Source organism: Fragaria vesca, linkage group LG1 (genome assembly GCF_000184155.1).
Source record: "Fragaria vesca subsp. vesca linkage group LG1, FraVesHawaii_1.0, whole genome shotgun sequence".
Lineage (NCBI taxonomy): Eukaryota > Viridiplantae > Streptophyta > Magnoliopsida > Rosales > Rosaceae > Fragaria > Fragaria vesca.
Window position 1 is genome coordinate 9,396,494 of NC_020491.1, and position 21,322 is coordinate 9,417,815.

General features: G+C 38.6%; 3 protein-coding genes and 3 non-coding genes across 6 annotated transcripts; 1 reads left to right on the top strand and 5 right to left on the bottom strand.

The window, feature by feature from the left end:
- Positions 1 to 41: 41 nt before the first annotated feature.
- Positions 42 to 5,572, bottom strand: LOC101301425 (vam6/Vps39-like protein-like). The gene is made up of 12 exons (XM_004287850.1): positions 5,140 to 5,572; positions 4,844 to 5,055; positions 4,626 to 4,757; positions 4,388 to 4,531; positions 4,180 to 4,292; positions 3,670 to 4,093; positions 2,810 to 3,139; positions 2,272 to 2,493; positions 1,762 to 2,004; positions 1,185 to 1,649; positions 785 to 883; positions 42 to 642 (listed from the first exon to the last, which is right to left on the bottom strand). Exons 1-12 carry the CDS (start codon positions 5,570 to 5,572, stop codon positions 442 to 444), a joined length of 3,018 nt encoding a protein of 1,005 aa, XP_004287898.1. The 3' UTR covers positions 42 to 441.
- A 976-nt stretch (positions 5,573 to 6,548) lies between these two features.
- TRNAI-UAU lies at positions 6,549 to 6,622 on the bottom strand. The gene has a single exon. It is a non-coding gene; the product is annotated as a tRNA-Ile (tRNA).
- A 303-nt stretch (positions 6,623 to 6,925) lies between these two features.
- Positions 6,926 to 8,751, top strand: LOC101301718 (MIP18 family protein At1g68310-like). Its single transcript, XM_004287851.1, has 5 exons — positions 6,926 to 7,043; positions 7,131 to 7,236; positions 7,326 to 7,425; positions 8,034 to 8,079; positions 8,534 to 8,751. The coding sequence occupies exons 1-5, from the start codon at positions 6,926 to 6,928 to the stop codon at positions 8,632 to 8,634; spliced, it is 471 nt and encodes a 156-aa protein (XP_004287899.1). The 3' UTR covers positions 8,635 to 8,751.
- A 516-nt stretch (positions 8,752 to 9,267) lies between these two features.
- LOC101302004 (random slug protein 5-like) lies at positions 9,268 to 11,966 on the bottom strand. The gene is made up of 6 exons (XM_004287852.1): positions 11,686 to 11,966; positions 11,171 to 11,327; positions 10,813 to 10,989; positions 10,372 to 10,470; positions 10,010 to 10,255; positions 9,268 to 9,849 (listed from the first exon to the last, which is right to left on the bottom strand). Exons 2-6 carry the CDS (start codon positions 11,246 to 11,248, stop codon positions 9,556 to 9,558), a joined length of 894 nt encoding a protein of 297 aa, XP_004287900.1. The 5' UTR covers positions 11,249 to 11,327; positions 11,686 to 11,966; the 3' UTR covers positions 9,268 to 9,555.
- A 3,179-nt stretch (positions 11,967 to 15,145) lies between these two features.
- Positions 15,146 to 17,289, bottom strand: LOC101302295. The gene is made up of 3 exons (XR_183708.1): positions 17,149 to 17,289; positions 16,289 to 16,545; positions 15,146 to 15,788 (listed from the first exon to the last, which is right to left on the bottom strand). It is a non-coding gene; the product is annotated as an uncharacterized LOC101302295 (transcript).
- A 2,176-nt stretch (positions 17,290 to 19,465) lies between these two features.
- On the bottom strand, positions 19,466 to 20,672 carry LOC101302490. Its single transcript, XR_183709.1, has 2 exons — positions 20,464 to 20,672; positions 19,466 to 20,364 (listed from the first exon to the last, which is right to left on the bottom strand). It is a non-coding gene; the product is annotated as an uncharacterized LOC101302490 (transcript).
- Positions 20,673 to 21,322: the final 650 nt, after the last annotated feature.

A 21,322-nucleotide genomic window follows, 5' to 3' on the forward strand; every position in this document is an offset into this window, starting at 1 on the left:
AATACAGCTTTCGTTTTCCATCTCTATAAACAACCAAATCAACACGAAATTTTTGTTTTCGATCTTTACAATGTAAATGTAACAATCAAAACTCACAATCTCAGTCTGCACACACAATCTACAATAAGCATTGATCGAATGGCTCACCAGAAATTTACTGTCAATTGAGCATGGTTGGAGTGCCCGCAGAATAGAGCTCATTTATGCTCATAATCCGTATTTGCAAGCGAAACGAGGAGGAAAAGGCTTCCTTAGCTGAATTGATTGCTTGGTCTTCATCGCTTCCTTACCAGAGATCTTTCGTGTTTTGATTCTAAAGCAACGAAAATGCACAATTGGTCCCGTCTGGGAAGCACAAACCACTTGTCCCCGTATTCTTCCTGCAATGGAAGCACATGTTCTCTCTCTGGTGATCGTTAGCACCATTTAATACTGAAGTCTTCATCGCTTCCTTAGGGGAGATCCTCTGCCCACGGCTTTCATACTTTGGGAGTCTTTGAAGCAAACAAAATGCACTATTGTACTCCCATTTGGATACACAGCAAACACACTTGTTCCTATTTTCTTTCTGCAAAGGGAGCACACACTGTCGCTTGTGATCTTTACCACCCCTTTCCTTTGTTCGTAGAGTTCTTCTTTAACCTGTTTTTACAAATTGATTTAGTTAGACCAAAGGTAGGTAGCTATCCAGGGTTCAAACTAGATAAAATAAGTAACCTGCTTCTCATTTGCAATTACTGGTTATCTTCGTACCAACTAAAGACTACAAGCAATATATGCATACCTGCAGGTTATCACTTTGTCTTAAACTTTTTATCACTGAAAGATTCCTGTAAGCTTCACTTGATTTTCTCAAAAGGGGTCCCATAAACGGAAGCAAGTTCTGCACATAAATGACAATAACACATGGCTTCAGATCAAGACACGTTCTCATGTATGAACAATGTGAAATTAAGAATATTCAACGACAAAGTTGAAAGATTGTTTTTAATTACTTTTGTAAGCAATTATGTTGTCGTAGATGAAAGTCATAACTGTGACTTTGATTTTATTTACCACAACATCAAGATAAAATTTTATCATTTTTTCTATGACAACATAAAGGAGAGTGACAGTCATGATCGCATATTCATTTGAGATATCTTGCCTAGCTTTAGTTATATGATGATATATATGATCAGTACCTGTAGTTTAGTCTCCCTAGGCAAAAGTTTGAGAGCTTGAGCTCCATTTATTCTGTCCCACTTTCTGCTCAACACATCAAGAACCTCATCAAGCATGATTGTTGACCCTCCTTCCTCACCAGATTCGTCTGCGTCTGCATCTGCATCTCCATCACTCCTACTACTGTCAGTGCCACTTTGACTGATTCTTATGTCATCTGCCACCTCTATTGCAGCAATTTTCTTAGCTCCACGACCTCCTTTACTTTTAACTGTATTTGCAGAACCAACCTTTGGCGTTCCTTTGTTCTGCGGTGATACCAAATTCATAATCCGCCTCTCAAAGTTCTTGGTTGTTCTCTTCGGATTAAGATAGATTTGTAATAGAGTAAGGTATATATTGCCAGAAGATCTTGAAGACGGTTGATGCGCCAATGAGTCATATACTCGATCACAATAGGACAGTGCCATCTCAGGAAGATGAAGCTACAAAGATCAAGAACTTAATGTATTATAAGAAAATAATAGATAATAAAGACACGCAAGAACTGAAAAGGAAAAGACACAAGTTATTGAATGGTGAACATAAAGAACATACCTTGTGAACATATAGGGACAAGGCAAGCTCATGTTGATTCATTTTGCCCAACAAAACTGCACGTTCTTCATATAAAGCATCAGCCGGAAGACGTTTCAGCAAAGCCTCCGGACTATAACCCGATATGCTTTCTAAAGCAGACAATAGTTTCTTTCTCGTAGGGGAGTAAGTTTGCTCCTCCCATTTCTGTTGAGCACTTAAATCTGCATACCAGTCAAGTACTTCTGATAGATAGATATGCACCTGCCATCACTATATCAATAAGAATGCAGTTTCAATTGGTAAAAGCAGGTACATAACTGCCACCATCTAAGTTTATAGATAGTACTACGGGATAGCTTAAACTGGTGGAACAAAAACTATTTAGTGAAAATGAATAAATCTTCCAATCCCTCTGGAAATCTTGTTCTTCAGGCCATCAACTATCTCATGACAGTCATTCTCCAAATTGCTCTTAAATTCCAACTACTGATTATTTATATAATTTGTAAACAAAGATGGAATCTTTACCATTTCATTCTGCAGATTCCCTGAGATTCCATTTTCATCCATAGCAAGCATAAGTTCTAAGTATCTGGCCTGCATGTTTGGAGCATGCTGCTTCAAATAAGAGTTTACTAAATCGGCTGGGATATTTCCATTCAGAAAGAGCTCAATTGTCTGTGTTGGGCAACTCTCAAGGACAAGCATCGAATACTCCAAGACGAGCATGGGATCAGTGCCACAAAGAGGCTGCATAAGAAAATGAATCAAAGATATAATAAAGATATTCCCCAAACAAATATAAAGCTAACATCTTGTGCCATACTCCAAATGTAAAAGACTAACACAGTACAGGCTGTACCGCTACAATATCTGAATTCATCGTAATACAAGTAGCATATTTTGATAAAGTAGTCTGGGGTTCACATCCAAAACCAATTGGCAATGGGTGGAGTGGCCCAAACCCTTATAAACCACAAGCAAGGTCCCATTTTTCCCGATGTGGGATATATATCTCAACATATTTGATTATAGAAAAGATAAGAAAAACAAACAAATATCGTACCTTGAGATATTCAACAATTGACTCCGGCTTTATCTTTTGGATTACCTCAGGTTGGACCTGATTAGATTTTGACTCTTCTACTAACTGCTGCAATAGTTTTAGAGCTTCATGGTGCATTGAATTGCACTTGTAAAGTTCTAACAAAGCAGCATGATGATTACTTTTTAGGAGAATCTCCTCACATATTTTTACATCACAGTAGTTGAGACCTTTCAGTAATTCCAAGGCCACTGAAGACTGTCCAGTAAGAAGTAGAGCTTGGAGGAGAGCTGTATCCAGTATAGCTGCCATTTCCCTAGCACGGGAGGTAACTGGAGTGCTGCCACGCCCCTAAGGTACCAAATATAATATCAGTTATATTGTTGTTATTACAACTTAATAAAGACCAGGAACAATTTCAAATTAGCAGTACTCAAAGGAGTTAAGGACTATAATTGATTCAACACACAACACAACACACAAGGTTACTAAACTTAATTGAAAAAAAAAAAAAAAAAAAAACCCAAACGACTTCTGGAATTTGAGCTATTTGTTTTAATTAAACAGGTATGTATTGCAAAAAGCACAGTCATTCACTTTAACAACCTGGTGTTTCATCTGTTACAATGCCAACTCTGATTTTCAGTCAAGTAAACATAGCCCATGCATTTTATTTATTTTTATTTAGAACCATAAGGACCAGTTTCAGAAGTAGAACTCTTCCATCATATTTAAGTTTGAACTGAAGAAGACAAAAGAATATCTGCATACTAAACTCGGTCAAAATGCTAATCAAACACAGCATATGTAATTTGTCACTCAACACCATATGTCATACTCAAATGTGGAAAGCACATACCAGGGAAAGATAAGTAATTTACCTTGTTTATTTTCATGAACCTATTAGACTCACGGTCTCCAACAGCATCCAAAACAACCTCTTCTGTCCCCTCAGCAGTAGCTTTTTCAATTATGCTGAATCTCTTTTTCTGCAAGAACTTAATGAGAGCCATGAGAGTGTTATGGCTCATTTTTTTGGACTCAAGTGCTGCACTCTCCTCCGATTCCAGCACATGTGAGAGGGGAGAGGGTTCCATATCATCTGACATACCAGATGAACCTCTTGAGAGATATGATGAGTCTGTAGATATATCCATCAGTTTGTCTGGATCAACTACCATGGTTGTCTTGGGAAGAACAATAGAAGGATACATAGAAAGTACATAGGTTATATCCACTTGTGAAGCCACAAAATGCTCCATGGCATCCTCATAGTCCCCAGAATCAAAACGATGGTGAGCACATCTGTAACATAATAACAGAAACTCTTTTAGTATACAATAAAAAAAACCATAGAATGAGCATGATTAGCAATGCAGCCAATCAATCACCTGATATGGATTGATGCCTCCTTTGCGGCTCTATGGCTTGCTTCTTCAGGCGGAAGCAGCTTACACAATGACAAAGCTTCCTCAAACTCACCAGATGCTGTTAATTGTACAATCTACAAGGAAAATATACAAGTCTTAAACACTAACCAACCCCACTAATGCATCCACAAACTGTAGTCAGCTACCATTAGTAAGAGCATTAGGATACCTGCGCACCAAGAGGGACAGGGAAGAGACCATAAACAGCATAGTCTAATGCAACAATGGCAGCATTGTTGCTTTGGAGAAGACGACGAGCATTTCGAAGAATAATTGTTTGTATCAACGGATATGGCGCTCGTAGGGACCGAACCTATAAACACAACCGGCATCGTCACGTCAACATCTCACAATAGAAAACAAAGAGCAGCAAATAAAACCTTAGTACATCAGTCACAGCCAACCACCTCAACATATCTCGATAACAGAGCTATTCCATAGGCCTTCTGAATAACAACAACCGTAGGCGCCTCCGTCCAACAAACCCTGCCTTCATGAGCAAGCTTCCCATTTTGGTCCACAAAAACCCCAATGTTATCCTAACACACGCACCAAATACTCAAATCAGCAATGTTATACTCCACACACAAATCAAAATGACAAACTAACTAACCGAAATGGATACCTTGCTGAGAAGAAGCTCCCCCGAAGGAAGAGGAACCACCAACGGCGGCGCGAGCCTCCCCGAAGGAAACACATCAGTCAATGCACCAGTTGTAGAGTTCAGTATCATATAATCTCTCCTGATCCCTATACATATATTCTCTCCACACCACGCCATAGACTTCACCACATCCGGAACTCCGAATTCCTTCACCTCCACGAAACCTCTCCCACCTACAACAATTCCTCAAAATTACTCCTAACCTTACTTAAATTCGGTAAAATCTGAACATGATATTGGATGTAACTAGTAGTTACCGTCGTGCCGGAAAATGCAGACCTTCTTCTGGCGCGAGAAGCAGAGGAAGCCGCGGCGGTCGTCCCAGGAGTACACATTGGCGCCCTTGGCCTTGGTGATGACGGCGATGGTGCCGAGATTGGGGAGGCCGTGAAACGATATCGTTTCGGAGAGGGAGAGGAGGATGTCTCGGGATTGGAGGACCTCGAGAGAGAGGAGCGGCTTCTTGGAGAAGCCGGCGAGGTTGCGCTCGAGGGAGTAGGGCTCCTTTTGGAGGGACTGGGAGTGGTAGTCGGAGGGAGGGGAGCGGGAGCCGGAGGAATCAGGAGCGTAGATTTTGAGGGATCCGTCGGAGCAGCCGAGGAGGAGCTTAGGGCCGTAGGATGAGATGGCTTCGATCTTGGTGGGGCAGTCGGAGATGAGCTCGACGGAATCGTAGGCGCTGTGAACCATCGTCGTGGTTCGGTTTGGAGCTTTCTAATTCGTTGGAGTGTTGGAGCGAGCTGGAATTATAGGAGTGGTGGGTGAAACGACGTCGTGGGAGCGCTCTTTTCCTATTTTAGCAGAATAATATCTCGTTACAAATAGTCAAATTACTAATCAGGAATTGACGAAAAATTTTATTGATAGGAATGATTTTCTTTTTTGAGAATGAATTGATAGGAATGTTTCGTCCGAAATCCAAAATTTGATACGAAGTAGAAAGAAACCCCTGAAAACTTGCGATCTTGGAATTAAAGCATACTAGCTAAATTATTGTTTGAAAACTAGCGCTCTAGCTAAGCCTTATGCGTGCGTTCTCATCCTTCTAACTTGCGATAAGCGCTCTTGGGCTGCACACGTGGACGCACGGATATAGTTCGTCCGAGCTGCGCTCAAGCCTTCTTCCAAGAAGTGATGACAGATGTCGAAGTGCAATCCAGCTGTCACCAGCTGCACTGCCTCAACGCGTCTATAAATAGAGACTACACCTCACCTTTAAAGGTAACAATTACAGTAACATTTATTTGTAGCCCTAAAGGAACAACAGTAAGTAACACCATGACAATAGACCTGTATGTGAAACTTACTAGACCATAACTTTGAGCGCTTTACTTAATAAACTAAAGTCACAATTGAGATTTATTTGGTTCATTCAGGTGAAACGTGTGAGATTTTAAAAAAATTATGGATATAATTTCTCGAAAAATAACATATTTAAAATTCTCGAGATCAATATGCATGGATATCCCTTCTTTTCACATAGTTTCAATAATGTACAAAAAAATTAACAACTAAATGTAAAGGAAAATGACTTTTTTCTATTTTTGAGTAAAAAGAAAATAAAATCTTAGTTTAAGAAGTAAAAGGAAAATCTAAAGAATTAATTAAAAATAACAAAAGAAACTGAAGCAGAAGAAATGAATGAAAAGAATGAATATAATAAAAATGGTCCCGGCGGGGCTCGAACCCGCGACCTTCGGCTCATAAGACCAACGCTCTAACCAACTGAGCTACGGGACCGTGCTGTTAAGAAATGATGAAGCTCAATATATTCCTCTTCACGCTAAAGCTCAGTGTCGGCTCCGAGTCACAGACTCACAGTGACAGACGTGTTCCTATGGGCGCAAGCAAGCAGCCCATAGCTTCTGGAAAGTTTTTGTCTTTCCAATTCGTGTCTACCTCTTACTGGTTTTTCGTAAAGATCAAGCTTACAGTCTTAAACACCCAACAATCTCTTCCTCTTCCTCTTCCTCTTCCTCTGTTGTGATCTTGACTCTGTTTGCTGAGCTAGTTTGGTTTCTAGAGAGAAAAAGAAGGAAGAAGATGACGCTGGGTCTGATCAATGCGAACCCGGTGGTGCACGCTAAGAAGGAAAGAGTTGCCCGCACCGAAGATCTTCATCACTCCGACGTCGACGCCGTTGATCCTCTCGACATCTATGATATCCTTTTTATCATTTATTCTTTAATTTTGATTCAACTCAAATCTCTTTCTTGTAAATTTTGCGATCTTTAACTGAAAATGGTAAATTTCGTGAGGGACATCAGAGATCCGGAGCATCCGTACTCGTTAGAGCAGCTCAGCGTGCTTTCCGAGGAGTCCATCACCGTCGATGATAAGCTCGGCCGGATTTTGTGAGTTTTTATTTTATTTTTTATTTTTATCATTTGGGTTTCTGGGTTTATCAGATAAAGACTCAAGTAATGACCTTTTTGACTTGAAGGATTACGTTCACGCCGACAATTCAGCATTGTAGTATGGCAACAGTGATCGGACTATGCCTGAGAGTTAAGCTCAAGCAATGCTTCCCTCCTCATTACAAGGTCAGTTTGCTCTCTGTTTCAATCTTATAAATTGGAATGTACTTAGTTTTCAAGCGATTAGTTTACTCAATTCTCTATTTCATTGCATAAAAGTTGTTGTATTAGGGACTTGAAATAGGCACTGTGGCGCAATTTCTCATGAAGTTAAATTGGGGCATGAACTCAATTGATTCTCTTTCTTAAAAAACAATATGCTGTGAGCTTTCTAGATTACACCGACTGTAAATAACCTTCGAGTTCATTCTAAACTGCCCTTTCTTTCCTGCTTTGAGAGTTGTGGGATTTATTTTTCCAGGGACTTCATCTAAGCCGCATTTAGGATATCTCAACTCTCTCCTTCACAATCCCACTCTCCCAAAAGTGTTCTTCTAAACCTCAACCCATCCTGACTGCCCTACTTTGTCTCGGAAAGTCTCGGAGTGAAGCCTTTGTTTTCATGTTTTTCCATATGAGAAAGAAGTTACAAGTGCTTGATGAGAAATGTTACGATCAGACTTGTTACTCCAGTAACTTTTTTTAGTTTTGATATATGGCTGATTGGCTGATGCCCTTCACATTACGATCCTTTAGCAGTGCTTGACCATATAGTTGGTGGTGAACTGTGACAGGTTGACATTAAGGTATTCCCAGGATCTCATGCAAACGAAGAATCAGGTAAAGAATCTCCGTTCTCTTTTATAGCATCAAGTTATGATCACGGAACTTCATGACAAAAGCTTCTGCTGCAAAGAAATGGAATGTTATGAACTTATCTTTCTTATGAAGAAGCTAGGGTTCCTGCCTGATTACATATGTGGCACTCATGTAAAGCTGAGAACGTGTTATCATCCAATTGTAACTGTAAGGATCATTGTCTTTAGGCAAGCAAAGATGCTGTTACAAGGTCTATAAAATATGTGATCAGACCAGTTATTTGTCCTTTTGGAGACAAGGTCTATCAATGACATATGTTGAATTTCATTGATATTTTGTCAACCAACAAGAAAGCATCAACCTTATTTTCAGAATTCCTGGTGGTGCAAGGAAAAAATATCTTAGTTGCATGTTTGACTGTTCATTGTCAAAACTATTGTTGAGATTTTCAAACTTGTTCGTTTGATTTTTGTAGTTAATAAGCAGTTGAATGATAAAGAAAGAGTTGCTGCTGCCCTGGAGAATCCTAACCTTCGCCAACTTGTGGATGAGTGCCTCTATTCCAGTGAACTGTGACCAACACTCGAAACCCCCTGTACAGAACAGAGTCTTCAGTAGTTCATATGTAATAAGAAATTGCTTTGTTGTATTATCACTCTGCTTTTTTCCTCTATCAAGGCGGTGTCACTTCCTAATGATATGGAACACTCTTGTAAAGCATAGGTTGCAACACGCATCCATTTCTTCGAATGGTAGGTAACATTGGCTACAGTAATCTCTCTCAACATATTCATTTCTGCTTCAGATACTGAAAATTTTGATGTGCTATATTTGCGGTATGATCGCTTGGCTACTTGTGATCTTGAAGTTCTTTCTGATCTCGAAAGTAATTGAAGAAATTTTAGAGATTAGCATTTCAGACATCATATACTAAGTATCAATAGCGTTTTAAGATAACAATCCGGGAAGTTTGTTCTGGCATCCGTTATCAATAGCATCCGGGACAGTGGCGCTTGGGTTTTAAGATTGTTCTGGCATTCAATTTATAACGGATGAATCTTGTTCCCAAGTTCGGACTTCATGCCAGTACTAGCTCAATAGCTCATCTAAGCGCCCCCAGTGTATTACAACTCCGAGCCATTTATGACTTATGACCCTAATGTACTGTGCTTGATCTATCTGAAATTTGATCGGCAACAAAGTTCTCATAGAGCGAGAAGAAGCAAAAGATTCATTAAAAGATAGAATGACATTACATCGTATGTTCAATGTGAGAACATCAGAAAAACAACATAAAGAGGTTGGTCTCTCCCTCATAGTTAGCAGCAGTTAAGCGCAGTAGAAATACTTATTCATCCTTAACCAAGGAACTAAAACATAAGCACTTCCTGGTCCCCATTTCCGAATTCAAAACTAACACTTGTACAGATAGATTCAGCTTGTGCTCATTGTATAATTCTTAAGATTACTATTATAATGGGCATTAGGCAGGGTTACTCAGCTAGCTGCGGTTGCAATAGGCTCTGGTGCCACCTCTGCTCCCATATGTCCATTTGCTATGTTGCATGGCTTCTCATCAAGTCCCCATAGCTTGGCAGTTTTCACATCATCCTGGGCCATCATACGTGAAAACTCCTCGTGATCGTACTTTAGGGTGGTCTTTCCCCCAAACTCGACTGGAAGATTTTCAACATCAAAGAAAGTCTTCATGAGCTCCACGCTTTCCTTACTTTTGGGGTAAACAAACTTCACTTTCTGAAATGTCTTGGCATCCAGGAAGTACTTCACAGCCTACACAAATGAAAACGGCAGGAACATCAACAAATGCTAAGCTCAAAATTTTTACCTCAAACTTGAATTGAAGTTATGTGTGCCTGTGTTAGCCTGCATGTCTTTGTAATAACAGATTAAAAACCTTGCCAACAGACTAGTAAATGTGAGTAGTTCAAACCTTCCAGAATGCCTGAAAAATCCTAGGTGGGTTGTAAAGAAATGCAACAGCAAGCCTCTCGGGGTAATGGTTCTGCAGAATGTTGATACAGTCACGAGCTGTCTTGACGGAAACATTGGTGTTCAATGAGAAGCCAGTGAAGTCAATCAACCAAGACATTTGTTCTTGACCTTCACGGAGGTTGAGGATACCATTTTCTATACAATAGACTAAATGGCGAACATTGCCTTCCGGTGAATTTGTGTTCTGAAAAGGTGAAGAAAAACAATTAAGAAATGAAAGGCATAGATTTGTTTGCGACAACCTTACTACCAATGTACCAAATTATTTAGGGGAGTGGGGGTGGAAAGCTAACTACATACCTGCTTTGCTGGCCTCATTATAAGTACAGTCCTCCCAAGTCGATCATGAAAGTTTGCTCTCGACACTTTGCCGGTCTCACCTTCATGTGCTACTTCATGCTGAACAATGACATGTTTCCATGGTAAGTACAACCCTAAAATAAACCGTAAAACACTGAAATCCCTAACCAACGCTTAACAGGTGCTAGCTTATAGGTGATGCACAAGAATAAGCTACAAATCCCACAATGCATTAACTAAACACATTGTGGTTAGAGACGATCATTGGACTCAAGCAAAACCACTATTTCCCATATACTGGATACAAGTTGAGGCACACCCCAACATTACTTTTTCAGCTCGGACAGAGGAAATGATCAACATGAACAAATCAAACAGTACTAAATTTCCAATATATATTTTTTCTAGTTTGTGCATGTCATCAAAGTTTAGCTGAATTACCCAACGGATTTCTTCAGGCTTATAACTAGCCCTCCACCTGAGTGTCTCCTCTATCATTTTCTTCGCCTTCTCGAGGTTCCAGTTCCTTGCTTCCAGATATCTCCCAAGGCATGCATCCGTGCAGTACTGCAAACTACGCCCAGATAACGGGCCAAGTGCAGCCCTGAGTTCTTTGATCTGATTGTAAATTTGCCTCATCAATGTCAGTTTTCACTATTCAACACAGCTTTGTATTGCAAATAAGATCGGAAGGTAAAGGTTATAAATTGTTATCCCTCAGTTCACTTGACTATTATCAACATGCATCTAACAGAGAGGCAGATTTATTTACCACACAAGTAAAAATAAATATTTTCACCTTTGCTTCATTCTGTGCCTCCTTTTGTGCAGACTCATCCTCCACAGGGCTTTGAGATTTTCTTCTCAGAAGATACATGTTGGCCGCAAATTGATTTCAACTCACACCTTACAACACTGATCAAAGGCACAATCTTTTTCAATCAAAACCACTGAATCTGCAAAACAATGTATACAACTCTTTCAGAAAACATCATCAAAATTTACTAGAAAACACAATTATAAACAGCATAGATGTGTTGTGGTGGTCAACTCACCCTTAGGAAAAATCGACAACACAAATTTCTAACACACCAAGATCCATTTTTTTTGTTAACAAATGATTAAAAGGGTTTTCACCTAATATTGTTCATGTTCATCTGACAGTGACAGATCTACTTAAGATTCACAAAAACAAAAACATGCCCAGAAAAAATAGAGAAACACAGATTATGTAAAACAAAAAACCCAGCTCAAAAACATCTCCTTTTCAATAGTTTTGTTTTGAGAAAGTGAGAAGAATAACGTATAACGTACCTGGGTTGTGAATGTGAGAACTGTTGGGTCGAGCTGCCTTGGCCTTTTATGGGAAATAAAAATGCAGGAGAGAGAGGAGAGAAGGGTGTGCGTTTGATGTGTTGAGGGTGTCGTTTAGTTGGGTTTACAGAGACGGAAAGGGTTCTGAGAGAAATGGTTGCAGGGGATTATGTGTTGGATTTATAGTGGGAAACAGAGCGAGGGACTCGATGGACTGAGAAGGCTGACTAAACCAACACAAAAGAAGGACGAGAACACTGACTATGAATTATGAGACCACCAAAGTTGGCCTGCGACTTTATGACTTTATGTATATGGCGTATTTTGATTCGGTATAAAATACAAAGGGGTGTAAACGAGTTGAATTATATTAAGAGAAATTAAGATAATTGAATACTATATTTAGCTAGTAACTAGTTTTATCATAGGGCAAGCTCGAACTTATTATGAATTAAATAAATTATTTACGACATTACGTATAATTAAATAAAAATTACGTATCAAAAATGTTTAAAAAGTTTCATGCTCCCTCTAGTGTGAGGGAACCTTCTTGAAACTGGTTAGGAACCCAGTCTAGCTTTTTTTGGTATTGCTCGCTGGCCAACTATGACAATTGCCCTCACTTAAAAGTCGCTTCAAAAAATTCGATAAGATTGTTTTCTCCCGCATAATTCGATTTAATTACTTTTTAAGTAAGCGTAGATTAAGGTGAGAGCCCAAATCAAAATAAGAAAGCTTGGAGAAGTAGCAGTCGAAAATGGGGAGGGAGTCATATCCCCTACTACATGTATACTGTTAGCTATCGATTTTCTCATCATGTTTATATACTAAATTGATATCTTACTTGATTATACTCCCGTGTCAATGAACAAAAACACAAAAAGTGGATAATAACTAGTTGGTTGGAGTGAGTCCATTTGTCTCGATATTTTTCACATATAGTATTTTGTTGGAAAATATCGTATTTAGTTGGAAATGAACATATACGATGTCACGTTTCCTAAATTTGGGATCAAGACGGCATCCCCAATCTAATTGTTTGTCCTAGTTATTGACATTGAGCCAGGAGTTGCGTTTGATGTCTTCAGCCCTGCCAACCAAGAAATATAGTTTGAGGTGGGAGACCTGAATCTGATGACTTTAAACTTGTTTTATATAGGTAGGTTGTTCTAATTTTCTTCAGATTATTACATCTTATGCTTCTAGAAATGTATGTTAGCATGTGATAATTCTCATCTCTTTTTTTCTTATAAGAAATCAGTAACCATGTGATGATTATCAAAGGACTTTACGTAAAGATCGCCGTACATAAAGGGGAACAACCTTTTTTCACCCATAGAAAAATAACATGCCCCGATCCAACTCCCTTCGATTATTTACAAATTGATAATTGCTTAAGTATCTTGATGACTAGACGATCTTCATCTTCACAATTATACAGATTCAGATTACGAGCCTAATATGAAGATTTATTACTAATGGTATCTTTTCGCTACAAGGAAAAACGACAATAGAATCATCTTTAATACAACTTACACCTAAAGCATTAAACAAGTGAGGATGACAAGTAGATAAATTTTCCGACTGGTTACGCATTTTATATAGTTAAGTGGATCCCTAAATATATATACTATTGGGACATAACCTAAATAATAGTTTTAGAAAAGATATGCCAACAAGAAGATCTCCCTATTCATTAGTTCCAAAGAAACCAGTCTACTTCGCCATGAAGTTCTGCTTTGAATAGACTGCAAATAATTACATATCCAATTAATCAATCAACAAAAATTGCAGGGGGCCTATCTATTTTCCCTCGTCCCTTTCTTGTTTCTTTATTAATGCATGAATCACACCAAAATTAACCATTACTTTAAACCCATTTATACTATGTAAGATTATCATATAGGTTACAAATGGCCACCTCTCCTGGACCTCTTGGTTGTTGGCGACTAAAGAATTCAGGCAGCCAGAATAGTCTAAAGTTTCAAACTAGAAAATTAGACCCAAATCGTTGAGGAATAGATGGGAAATCCTCAATTCTCAAATCTGTTACAAAGTCAAAACCTTCATCTAGTTTGTGGGAAGTTAAACTTTGATTAATGCAACACATGTTGATGATCCAACGCTAGCTGCTAAGCAGCTAAGCTATTTACATCAGAAGCAGAACAACGTAATGTTGTACGTGCTAGTTAAATGAAGTCATGAAAATGATACTTTGGCTTGAAAGGTACAAACTACAAAGATGTGTGCACAAAAGTCAAGTGATGGGATAAGAGAACTTGATTTGGTGACAGTGTCTGAAAATTATTGTTATCAGTATTAATATTTGGCTTGGCTTTATTTTATTGAATAAGATTTGTGTCATCTAAACTACAATTCAAATTGGAGAGCCGTTCTAGTGAAGATCATTAATTTGAGGACTTTTCGGCTTATCCCACCTTTTGATCTTATATCCACATCTTGACCGTTCAGTTTATAGGTATTTATGAGTAGATCATTTCTCTAAATTTTCAGCTATATTGAAAATTGTCAAGGCATTCATAAGTGTGATTTATCAATTATGAACTTGAACGGTTCATATTTGACAAATTTGGTTCATCCACTAATTTGATCTAATTTGTTATCTTAACGAATACCAATTTAGCTGAAAATTTATAAAAATAATCTACCCATATAAACCTAAAAACTGAACGGATGAGATGTCAAAATCTAATCGAAAATTAGGTCTTTTAAACCATAAACCGAAAATTTCTCACCCACCAAGTCCTTAACTTAAGTTCTCACCAAATCTTTAACTTTAGAATTCTCACTAGAAGAGCTTCCATTCAAATTGATTTTATAATTTGGTTTATTGACATATACTAATGTATATATTATCTTAAGTCGTAAAAATGGAAGTCTTTAATTTCATACTCGGTTTAGTATGTGTCGGTGTCAACATTTAATGCATACATTATGATTGTAAAACTAACTCAAGCGTGTCATCGAGGGATGAAGAAGGAAAATGACCCTCTAACCTATATTTTTTAGCTATACAAATTTCGAACTTCAAGCCTTAAATACAGGGCCAAGTGTTCTTTACTGCAGAACTAGTTCCCACAACCTTATAGGACTAAAGCTGGTTAGTGATTTTAAAAGAATAGAAAGAGGGCTAATCTCCTTGTGTCCTTGAGAATTGGTGAGGTGAATAAGGGTCACTAGCATCAATAAGTTCGGCTATGGTCCCTCTGTGTTTGAGACCAAATAGTTGGAACATGAAACTTGGCATGAATGGCAGGGCATGGGTTGAGATTTGAGAATGAACAACAAGATCTCCAACCCAATTATATACAAGAGAAAATTACACTAGGATGCTGCATACCACACATCAATGACTAAAAAATAATGATTCTTTTCAATTCCTCAGTGTTGGAGATTCTGGTAGGATACAAATACGATCCACCTCTGAAAGCCACATATTTGGAGCTATTACACATTAAGGCATTGCTTCCATCACTCACCAAAAAAGACCCAACTACACAAAATAGAAGCAACAAACTCCAGAGACAAGTACAGACTGCAGTGGAGCTTTGTGCAATTTGAGAAGCAAGCAAATCCACTTGAGAAAAAAGCTGCAAGCTGAATGTTACAAGACAAGGTATTGATGGGGGAAGCTGCAAGACTGTAAATAATGGAGGCCCCTCTTAAAAGGAACCTCTATGCAGGGAGGACTTCCCAAGTTCACATTTTAAGTTAAACCCCCTCAGAGTCTACAATGCAGAAATGAGGCAGGATTTGAAAGACATTACTTAACCTAGGCTGACGGCTCAGCACGTTTAGGCTTCCATATCATAACGTTAGTAAATGGTTACAAAATATATGAATAAAAAGAAGAAAAAGTATTAGGCTGTAGTAGATCTGGGTGGATTCGAACCACCACCCTCTCAAACGCCCAAAAGGCTTGAGCGCTCTACCATTTTTGAGCTTTACAAATCTTGATTTGATAATGCAGTGTTACCCCAATGGCCCATAACTTTCAACTAGAAACATGATCACAACTCACCTTGACAAGAAATTTGATTGAATCTATCGCATCTATCGCTTTTAGTTTTAATCTTCCAAGCCTGCAACAACAACAACAACAACAACAAAAAAGGCTCAAACATATGCTTTAATCAATCATCTACACAATTTTCTGCACAGTAGCCATATCTATAACACATCCTTAAACTACCCTCCTTCCTATATTTCTCCATTGGTAGATCAACCGCAAACTGATATATTGGTATAGACAAGTAGCCCAGCTTTCTTTTCTGTAAATGATGCTTTGAAAAAATTATCTCAATTACGTTCAGGATAATGATCATGAGAAATCTGGTACCCAGAATGGTATAGTAAATATATCTTAAGATGAGACATAAACTAGATGATGGTCCAAAACATTGATATATAACAATAAAAACTTCACATCAACTTCATGAAATATCACAATGTGAAAACTGATCACGAGAATGATAAGAAATGTACTCTATGATCATAAATTCATAGCCATTACGAACTGAAAATGTATGAATAACAAGAAAAAATACGGTGGAAGTACTCCTCTTAAGAGGCTTTTAATCACCTCATGATGTCAGATCTTCGAAAAGCATACTGCTTGAAATCGACAGTAACATCATTCTGAAATATCAGAAACCAACGTCCCCAAAAGGCCATGCAACCTCTGAACTTCTGAACCAACACCTTGCAAATTCCAATACAGGCCTAGCACCACGAACAGCTAATGATAATACACTTGATTTCAGAGGATGCATATGCATCCCACATACAAGTTCGGCATTTTTATAAACAGAGTCAAGGATCAGATAGTTGGCACAGATTCTGTAACATGAGGATTCATTATTAAATTAAACTTGCACAATGGAATTCCCAAACTGTTCACATCCAAGAACCACGCAGATAAGCTAAATAACGTGGAAATAGAGCACGGTCACTGTAACCAGTAGATGTAACTGACGAATCTAAACTGTTTCTTTCAATTTCACAGACAAAGTTTGCCCAACTCCACGCAGCAAACAGTCATCAATGTACTACTACATCAATATGCCTTTGAGCCGAAATTGAAATTGAAGATAAGAAGAGCATAGCATGAACAATTGTACATCATAATAAAGAAATTTCCAGAGCGCCAATAGTTTAAGTGCGATAACTGGATGCTAATTGCTTACTTTCAGAATGGAAGGCACCCGAGCATGATAAGGGAGTTGTGAATGGGCAAATTACTGTCATGTTATGCATGTGAATTAAGAAATTTCCAGGGTACAGATAATTTTGGTGCGATAATTGAATGCTTGAATCAGTTGAATGCTAATCGCTTGTTATCAGAACGAAAGGCACGCATGCATCATAAGAGAGTTGCAGTGTGAATGGGCAAATTATGCAAATCAATCCAATAAGTGAACTAGACAGGATTGCAGTTATTACCTCATAGCGACTTATTGCTGTGGAAGTTCCAAGAATCCAATGCGTCTGGTTTGAATGTGCAAGAACATAGAAGGCAAGCAAAGCAGGACACACAGCACACCAGAGGGAAAGAGACCCTGGGCTAAAAATTCCCATGCCGTCTCCCCCTCAAACCAAAAATTTCTTTTTTATTAATATTTTAGACCTGCCATGCAAGCGCACCCGCCATGGAAAAGGCCGGATGACAAAGACCGGTCCAGGCCTCAACCCCTCAACCCAGAGCCTATCGTCCCGATACCTACAGCCACAATCCAAATCATCTTACAGTTATGCCATCAAGGCAGAAAGACATCAACGCGCAACATCACCGGTTTGGACAAGCGCTCCTTCACCATAGTTGTTCAGCACACTAAAAGCTTCACCGACAACAACATGTCTAAGATTTAGAGAAACAAACCAACATAGACATCGTGCGTGAAATTAAAGCAAAACTTAAACAAAGCATACACCGAGCAACTAAGCAGAACCATAACGTATAGCACAAAATTAAGCAGAACTAAAACACAAAAACACATGTACCATGAAATTAAGCAGAAGGAAAACGAACACAATGAAATTTAAGCAAAACGGAAAGCATAGAAGGATAAACAAACCGGTTGATATGAGTCGGAGGCAGAAGAACACACCAGGAGAAACTGCATACAAGTTGTATGATACAACGGCTCCACATCCTCAAACCGCCATCAACGTGTACATCTCGAAGCGACAACATCGAATTCGAGAGCCATGAGAACAGGAGGAAAAGGACTCACCATGGTACAACCTCGAACCCTAATTGTGGTTTTATATTGCCCGCTAATGCGATGGTCGGTTATTATTGATTAACTTATCCTGGTCATCTACGGCTAACGTTTGATTTCGAGGAGCGGCTAAAGAGCGGTTTGTTAGCATACTCTATTGCCTTCAACTTGCGTGACCTATCAAATATGGTAATTTTTCACCACACAATTCACACTTTCACTTCTCCACTATTACGTAACCCTAATACGAATAGAATCATACCAATATTATCAAAAGAAGAACAAAATATTTTTGTAAGAGGTAACAATTTTGGCCAAAACTATTAGGAGATCAGGGTGGATTTGAACCACCATCCTCTCAAAAGCCCAAAGGCTTTGAGCGCTCTACCATTTTTGAGCTTACAGATCTTTATTACGATTCCTCAAGGGCCAGTTTTTAGCATAGCGATCTAGATTCCCACCTCCCCAAATATTCACAAGGGCTACGTTCTACAACAAGACCTAAAATGATGCACTTAATACTTATAACTTACGGTTTTTTCATAACAAAAAAACTGGGGTTTTAAATTAACATTGATTGAACCAGCCGCTGTATCAATTTTTTTCAAATGTCTTCGCCCGAAAATACTTATCCCGTTTTGGTCACCCTTCCCATCCCCCCGATCTCCCCTTTATCCAGATCGTATATAAATAATGAATAACACGATTCCCTCATGATCTCACATACTCCCTCATGGATTATTAGTTTATCACATCCCCCATCTTTTACATTTCACCATTCATCCCATATTTGCTTTTAAAAAGAACAGTATATAACATTGTATGCATGCTGAAAAAAAAACACCTAGTAAATTAATACCAGTAGATCAAATGACAAACCTCTGTATATCAAATGTACAAACATTAATATTTGTAATAAAGCAAAAGGTATGAGAATTTGTATGAATGAAAATAAAACAAGGTAAATTAATACCAGTGCAGATCAAATGGCAAACCTCTGAATATGCAACGTACAAATATTAATATTTGTACACACCGCTGAATAACAATTTTTCTGATAATTCAAAATAAAGGATGTGAGAAGCTCAACTTGTTTCTTGCTGTTGACTACATCCAGATCTCCAAGAACTGATGGATACAATTATAAACTGCATAACCTAAAATCGCGTACTCTATATATAGAGGAATTACACATTTGCACTGGCTACAATGAAATGTCTGTAGAATTAGAATTCAAACCATTCCATCAATCTACAATGAAATGTATTGAACACTGTAGAATTAGAATTCAAACCATTCCATCAATCGTCCTCAGAATCAATTCAATTTATATATAGCTTGCAAAGGACAGAATTTATTTATCAACTTGGTAAAGGCATCCGAACAATTGTTCATTAGCATCAAAGCCAAATAAGACAGTGTAATGAATGTTCAGAGTGCAGAGAGATTGCAGGGCAAACAGATCACTATGTAAACAGATTTACCTCAAAGTTAAGTGCGTGGATCAGAAACTTCCTTATTGCAAACTGTAATCATACGGAATTTTCTAAGTTCACATATATATATAATGTATGCCAAAAATACTGAATTCAATGTCTTTAACATGACTAGTTGAACTGTATAATAAGCACCAGGACTAGTTGAACTTGCATGATAAGAACAATATGACTAATTAAACTTATTAAGAGCCATGACTAGTTGGACTTGTATAACCAGGTAGATCAGCACTAAGCATAGTTGAATTTGTATAACCAGCAAAATATGAACTACCTTGTGAACGAGATTAAACTAGCATTATTATACGAAGTACTCGCTATGCAACCGTTCACATATGGAGTATCAAAGGATCAATTGAGCATTACTATGAACCTGTAACCGGGCAGATATGCATAGAGTATAGAATTAGGTGCATAATACCTTCGTTGGTGACTGAGTATTGCTGTTGCTGATGACCAGAATCCGAGTGTGATTTGCAGGCAGGCAAATATAAAGCAGAATAAAGAAAGCAGGACACAGAGCACACACCGGAGGAGAAGACCCTGGGCACAAAGAAAAAAACTCCCATGCTGTCTTCCCCTCCGAACCACCAAAACCCTCTTTTTTATTAATTTTTTTGACCTGCCATGCAAGCGCACCTGCCATGGCAAAGGCCGGATGACAAAGATCGGTCCAGGACTCAGACCCATCAACTGAGCCAATCCTAGCCGATATCTTATACATCCATATCAACAATCACACCTAAAGCTCCTCGCTATCTTCAGATATCTTCCAATTCAAGAATTTACAATTATACACACCGAATAACCGATTTCCATGAACTCCAGCCTCCTTTAGCCACCGGAAATATCAGATCTGAATTGAAAACGACATCGCCTCCTCAACGAAAGCTCCAAGACGTGGGATCCATCTGGATCTGAGGTTAGCTCCTTCGCCATAGCTGATTAAGGCATGAGAAAACTTTCAGAACAAAAATTGTTGCAGATCTAAGAAACTATAGTATGCAATCATATTAAACAACAGAAAAGCAAATCTGTACCTGAGAATCTATATAGAATCATGAAGAACACCAGCTGAAAAAGCGTTGAGATGATTACAAAAGCTTCAGAGCCCAAAACCACCATCAACACGTAGATCTCGAAACGATGTCATCGAATTTGAAGACGATTTGCTCAGAGAACAATCCATCGAGACTAGATCTGGAGGAGAAGGAGAGGGTGGTTAAGGAACGAGGAGGCGTTGAATGGTATAGAACCAAGGCACCCTATCTTGCTTTTATATAAAGCGCGGGTGGCAACGGACGGCTGTGATTAGCACTTGATTTTCGTTCTACGGTACGATGTGAACACGTGACTTTCGTTGCCAAAGGGTTGGTATGGGAATAATCGACGTAATAATGCGCTGGAGACAGATAAAACGTAACGGGTGGTTTGTTTGGGGACCCGACCCGAATCGAATCTCAAACCAAGGCCTGCTAACATACACATCAGGGTGGCACTGAGGCCTTTATATAGAGTTCGACTATGTGTGGTTATCCTACCAGGAATAGGATTTCTTTGTGTGGAAGGTTAAGCCTCCATCCCTACCATCCATGATCTAATTGGATTCTAGTAGTGATGGGATTCCTTTTCAGGTTGAAATCCTAATTACATTCTCATCAGGGGTTGTAGCATATATGCAGTTAATAAGGATCTGAACAACCCATAATTACATTATTGTTAGAGATTCGGACTGAAACTCTAAAAAAGTTTATCTATTCACTTTTGAGATTCAGACTAAAACTGTGAGAAGGTTTATTGTCACAATTTCAAGTGCAAGGTCGTTTTAGAAAACCATGTGATAATATTGTGTGATAGTTGCTTAGTAAATCCGGCCATATCCAATTAAACACAAAACTC